Source organism: Oncorhynchus nerka, linkage group LG10 (assembly GCF_034236695.1).
Source record: "Oncorhynchus nerka isolate Pitt River linkage group LG10, Oner_Uvic_2.0, whole genome shotgun sequence".
NCBI lineage: Eukaryota > Metazoa > Chordata > Actinopteri > Salmoniformes > Salmonidae > Oncorhynchus > Oncorhynchus nerka.
Window position 1 is genome coordinate 94,122,031 of NC_088405.1, and position 7,500 is coordinate 94,129,530.

Sequence of the window (7,500 nt, forward strand, 5' to 3'; positions counted from 1 at the left end):
GACCGGTGTGTGAGAGAGTGCTAAGACCGGTGTGTGAGAGAGTGCTAAGACCGGTGTGTGAGAGAGTGCTAAGACCGGTGTGTGAGAGAGTGCTACGACCGGTGTGTGAGAGAGTGCTAAGACCGTGTGTGAGAGAGTGCGGTGTAGAGTGCTAAGACCGGTGTGGGAGAGAGTGCTAAGACCGGTGTGTGAGAGAGTGCTAAGACCGGTGTGGGAGAGAGTGCTAAGACCGGTGTGTGAGAGAGTGCTAAGACCGGCGTGTGAGAGAGTGCTAAGACCGGCGTGGGAGAGAGTGCTAAGACCGGCGTGTGAGAGAGTGCTAAGACCGGTGTGTGAGAGATTGCTAAGACCGGCGTGTGTGTGTGTGTGTCCACAGGCAAGCATGAGGAGAGGAAGGACGAACATGGATTCGTGTCCAGATGCTTCACCAGAAAATACACGTAAGTGACATCAACATCATTGTTTCACAACAGCAATAAAACTGCACTGTTGTCAAAGAACCTGGACGACTGAGCAACAAATAAATAAATCCACTGTTGCATGACGCGTTGTTACAATTTGTCACCATGACGAAATAGGAATCGTAAAAAAAAAATATGACGTAGAGCCTCTGTCAATGACTGGACAAAATAATAAATGCCTCTCCCATTTGCTTCAGAGATTAAGTTGACTCGGACTCCTTTTAACGTTGATTTCGTCAACAACTAAAATCCATCAAGCCTGTAGACAGTTGATTGGTCAAGCCTGTAGAGGGTTGATTGGTCAAGCCTGTAGAGAGTTGATTGGTCAAGCCTGTGGACGATAGATTGGTCAAGCCTGTAGAGGGTTGATTGGTCAAGCCTGTAGAGAGTTGATTGGTCAAGCATGTAGAGGGTTGATTGGTCAAACCTGTGGACGATAGATTGGTCAAGCTATACGGTTGATTGGTCAAGCCTGTAGGGAGTTGATTGGTCAAGCCTGTAGAGGGTTGATTGGTCAAGCTATACGGTTGATTGGTCAAGCCTGTAGAGAGTTCATTGGTCAAGCATGTAGAGGGTTGATTGGTGAAGCCTGTAGACTGTTGATTGGTCAAGCCTGTAGAGGGTTGATTGGTCAAGACTGTAGAGGGTTGATTGGTCAAGACTGTAGAGGGTTGATTGGTGAAGCCTGTAGACTGTTGATTGGTCAAGCCTGTAGAGGGTTGATTGGTCAAGCCTGTAGAGGGTTGATTGGTCAAGACTGTAGAGGGTCGATTGGTCAAGACTGTAGATGGTTGATTGGTCAAGCCTGTAGAGGGTTGATTGGTCAAGACTGTAGAGGGTTGATTGGTCAAGACTGTAGATGGTTGATTGGTCAAGACTGTAGAGGGTCGATTGGTCAAGACTGTAGATGGTTGATTGGTCAAGCCTGTAGAGGGTTGATTGGTCAAGACTGTAGAGGGTTGATTGGTCAAGACTGTAGAGGGTTGATTGGTCAAGACTGTAGATGGTTGGTCAAGCCGAGGGTTGGTCAAGACTGTAGAGGGTTGATTGGTCAAGACTGTAGAGGGTTGATTGGTCAAGCCTGTAGAGGGTTGATTGGTCAAGCCTGTAGAGGGTTGATTGGTCAAGCCTGTAGCGGGTTGATTGGTCAAGCCTGTAGAGGGTTGATTGGTCAAGACTGTAGAGGGTTGATTGGTCAAGACTGTAGATGGTTGATTGGTCAAGCCTTTAGAGGGTTGATTGGTCAAGACTGTAGAGGGTTGATTGGTCAAGACTGTAGAGGGTTGATTGGTCAAGCCTGTAGAGGGTTGATTGGTCAAGCCTGTAGAGGGTTGATTGGTCAAGCCTGTAGAGGGTTGATTGGTCAAGCCTGTAGAGGGTTGATTGGTCAAGCCTCTAATGGGTTGAGTGTAGTGGAAGGCTGAGCGAAGCAACACTGGCAGTGACTGACTGTGTCTGTATAGTACAGCTCTCTTCCGCGTAAGCTGAGCTCCACCAGACTCTGTCGCCATCCAGGGGCCACTACACATATCATGAATCTGGAATCAACACTACACATATCATGAATCTGGAGTCAACACCACACATATCATGACTCCAGAGTCAACACCACACATATCATGACTCTGGAGTCAACACTCCACCAACCATGAATCTGGAATCAACACTACACATATGATGAATATGGAGTCAACACCACACATATCATGAATCTGGAGTCAACACCACACATACAGTACATTAATCTGGAGTCAACACCACACATATCATGAATCTGGAGTCAACACCACACATATCATGAATCTGGAATCAACACTACACATACCATTAATCTGGAGTCAACACCACACATACAGTACATTAATCTGGAGTCAACACCACACATATCATGAATCTGGAGTCAACACCACACATATCATGAATCTGGAGTCAACACCACACATATCATGAATCTGGAGTCAACACCACACATATCATGACTCAAGAGTCAACACTACACATATCATGACTCCAGAGTCAACACCACACATATCATGACTCAACAGTCAACACCACACATATCATGACTCCAGAGTCAACACCACACATATCATGACTCCAGAGTCAACACCACACATATCATGACTCAAGAGTCAACACTACACATATCATGACTGCAGTGTCAACACTACACACACCATGACTCAAGAGTCAACACTACACATATCATGACTGAAGAGTCAACACCACACATATCATGACTCAACAGTCAACACCACACATATCATGACTCCAGAGTCAACACTACACATATCATGACTCAACAGTCAACACCACACATATCATGAGTCCAGAGTCAACACTACACATATCATGACTACAGAGTCAACACCACACATACCATTAATATGGAGTCAACACTACACATATCATGACTCCAGAGTCAACACTACACATATCATGACTCCAGAGTCAACACCACACATATCATGACTCCAGAGTCAACACCACACATATCATGACTCAACAGTCAACACCACACATATCATGACTCCAGAGTCAACACCACACATATCATGACTCAACAGTCAACACTACACATATCATGACACCAGAGTCAACACTACACATATCATGACTCCAGAGTCAACACCACACATATCATGACTCAAGAGTCAACACCACACATATCATGACTCAAGAGTCAACACTACACATATCATGACACCAGAGTCAACACTACACATATCATGACTCCAGAGTCAACACCACACATATCATGACTCAAGAGTCAACACTACACATATCATGACTCCAGTGTCAACACTACACATACCATGACTCAAGAGTCAACACTACACATATCATGACTCAAGAGTCAACACCACACATATCATGACTCAAGAGTCAACACCACACATATCATGACTCCAGAGTCAACACTACACATATCATGACTCAAGAGGCAACACTACACATATCATGACTCAAGAGTCAACACCACACATATTATTAATCTGGAGTCAACACCACACATATCATGACTCAACAGTCAACACCACACATATCATGACTCCAGAGTCAACACTACACATATCATGACTCCAGAGTCAACACTACACATATCATGACTCAACAGTCAACACTACACATATCATGACTCCAGAGTCAACACTACACATATCATGACTCAACAGTCAACACCACACATATCATGACTCCAGAGTCAACACCACACATATCATGACTCCAGAGTCAACACCACACATATCATGACTCAAGAGTCAACACTACACATATCATGACTCCAGAGTCAACACCACACATATCATGACTCAAGAGTCAACACTACACATATCATGACTCCAGTGTCAACACTACACACACCATGACTCAAGAGTCAACACTACACATATCATGACTCCAGAGTCAACACCACACATATCATGACTCAACACCACACATATCATGAGTCCAGAGTCAACACTACACATATCATGACTCCAGAGTCAACACCACACATACCATTAATATGGAGTCAACACCACACATATCATGACTCAAGTGTCAACACTACACATATCATGACTCCAGAGTCAACACTACACATATCATGACTCCAGAGTCAACACCACACATATCATGACTCCAGAGTCAACACCACACATATCATGACTCAACAGTCAACACCACACATATCATGACTCCAGAGTCAACACCACACATATCATGACTCCAGAGTCAACACCACACATATCATGACTCAAGAGTCAACACTACACATATCATGACTCCAGTGTCAACACTACACACACCATGACTCAAGAGTCAACACTACACATATCATGACTCCAGAGTCAACACCACACATATCATGACTCAACAGTCAACACCACACATATCATGAGTCCAGAGTCAACACTACACATATCATGACTCCAGAGTCAACACCACACATACCATTAATATGGAGTTAACACCACACATATCATGACTCAAGTGTCAACACTACATATCATGACTCCAGAGTCAACACTACACATATCATGACTCCAGAGTCAACACCACACATATCATGACTCCAGAGTCAACACCACACATATCATGACTCAACAGTCAACACCACACATATCATGACTCCAGAGTCAACACTACACATATCATGACTCAAGAGTCAATACTACACATACCATGACTCCAGAGTCAACACCACACATACCATGACTCCAGAGTCAACACCACACATATCATGACTCCAGAGTCAACACCACACATATCATGACTCCAGAGTCAACACCACACATATCATGACTCCAGAGTCAACACCACACATATCATGACTCCAGAGTCAACACTACACATATCATGACTCCAGAGTCAACACCACACATACCATTAATCTGGAGTCAACACTACACATATCATTAATCTGGAGTCAACACCACACATATCATGACTCCAGAGTCAACACCACACATATCATGACTCAAGAGTCAACACTACACATATCATGACTCCAGTGTCAACACTACACACACCATGACTCAAGAGTCAACACTACACATATCATGACTGCAGTGTCAACACTACACACACCATGACTCAAGAGTCAACACTACACATATCATGACTGAAGAGTCAACACCACACATATCATGACTCAACAGTCAACACCACACATATCATGACTCCAGAGTCAACACTACACATATCATGACTCAACAGTCAACACCACACATATCATGAGTCCAGAGTCAACACTACACATATCATGACTACAGAGTCAACACCACACATACCATTAATATGGAGTCAACACTACACATATCATGACTCCAGAGTCAACACTACACATATCATGACTCCAGAGTCAACACCACACATATCATGACTCCAGAGTCAACACCACACATATCATGACTCAACAGTCAACACCACACATATCATGACTCCAGAGTCAACACCACACATATCATGACTCAACAGTCAACACTACACATATCATGACTCCAGAGTCAACACTACACATATCATGACTCAAGAGTCAACACTACACATATCATGACTCCAGTGTCAACACTACACATACCATGACTCAAGAGTCAACACTACACATATCATGACTCAAGAGTCAACACCACACATATCATGACTCAAGAGTCAACACCACACATATCATGACTCCAGAGTCAACACTACACATATCATGACTCAAGAGGCAACACTACACATATCATGACTCAAGAGTCAACACCACACATATTATTAATCTGGAGTCAACACCACACATATCATGACTCAACAGTCAACACCACACATATCATGACTCCAGAGTCAACACTACACATATCATGACTCCAGAGTCAACACTACACATATCATGACTCAACAGTCAACACTACACATATCATGACTCCAGAGTCAACACTACACATATCATGACTCAACAGTCAACACCACACATATCATGACTCCAGAGTCAACACCACACATATCATGACTCCAGAGTCAACACCACACATATCATGACTCAAGAGTCAACACTACACATATCATGACTCCAGAGTCAACACACACATATCATGACTCAAGAGTCAACACTACACATATCATGACTCCAGTGTCAACACTACACACACCATGACTCAAGAGTCAACACTACACATATCATGACTCCAGAGTCAACCCACACATATCATGACTCAACACCACACATATCATGAGTCCAGAGTCACACACACATATCATGACTCCAGAGTCAACACCACACATACCATTAATATGGAGTCAACACCACACATATCATGACTCAAGTGTCAACACTACACATATCATGACTCCAGAGTCAACACTACACATATCATGACTCCAGAGTCAACACCACACATATCATGACTCCAGAGTCAACACCACACATATCATGACTCAACAGTCAACACCACACATATCATGACTCCAGAGTCAACACCACACATATCATGACTCCAGAGTCAACACCACACATATCATGACTCAAGAGTCAACACTACACATATCATGACTCCAGTGTCAACACTACACACACCATGACTCAAGAGTCAACACTACAGATATCATGACTCCAGAGTCAACACCACACATATCATGACTCAACAGTCAACACCACACATATCATGAGTCCAGAGTCAACACTACACATATCATGACTCCAGAGTCAACACCACACATACCATTAATATGGAGTTAACACCACACATATCATGACTCAAGTGTCAACACTACACATATCATGACTCCAGAGTCAACACTACACATATCATGACTCCAGAGTCAACACCACACATATCATGACTCCAGAGTCAACACCACACATATCATGACTCAACAGTCAACACCACACATATCATGACTCCAGAGTCAACACTACACATATCATGACTCAAGAGTCAATACTACACATACCATGACTCCAGAGTCAACACCACACATACCATGACTCCAGAGTCAACACCACACATATCATGACTCCAGAGTCAACACCACACATATCATGACTCCAGAGTCAACACCACACATATCATGACTCCAGAGTCAACACCACACATATCATGACTCCAGAGTCAACACTACACATATCATGACTCCAGAGTCAACACCACACATACCATTAATCTGGAGTCAACACTACACATATCATTAATCTGGAGTCAACACCACACATATCATGACTCAACAGTCAACACCACACATATCATGACTCCAGAGTCAACACTACACATATCATGACTCCAGAGTCAACACCACACATACCATTAATCTGGAGTCAACACCACACATATCATTAATCTGGAGTCAACACCACACATATCATGACTCAACAGTCAACACCACACATATCATGACTCCAGAGTCAACACTACACATATCATGACTCCAGAGTCAACACCACACATACCATTAATCTGGAGTCAACACCACACATATCATGACTCAAGAGTCAACACCACACATACCATGACTGCAGAGTCAACACCACACATACCATGACTCCAGAGTCAACACTACACATACCATGACTCCA

The 7,500-nt window shown here is 43.5% G+C and overlaps 1 protein-coding gene across 1 annotated transcript in view; it reads left to right on the plus strand.

The window, feature by feature from the left end:
• hspb1 (heat shock protein, alpha-crystallin-related, 1) overlaps positions 1-7,500 on the plus strand; it is a 20,059-nt gene that overhangs the window by 10,368 nt on the left and 2,191 nt on the right. The window contains 1 exon segment of the mRNA XM_065023954.1: positions 377-440. Within this exon segment, the coding sequence (XP_064880026.1) occupies positions 377-440 (64 nt within the window).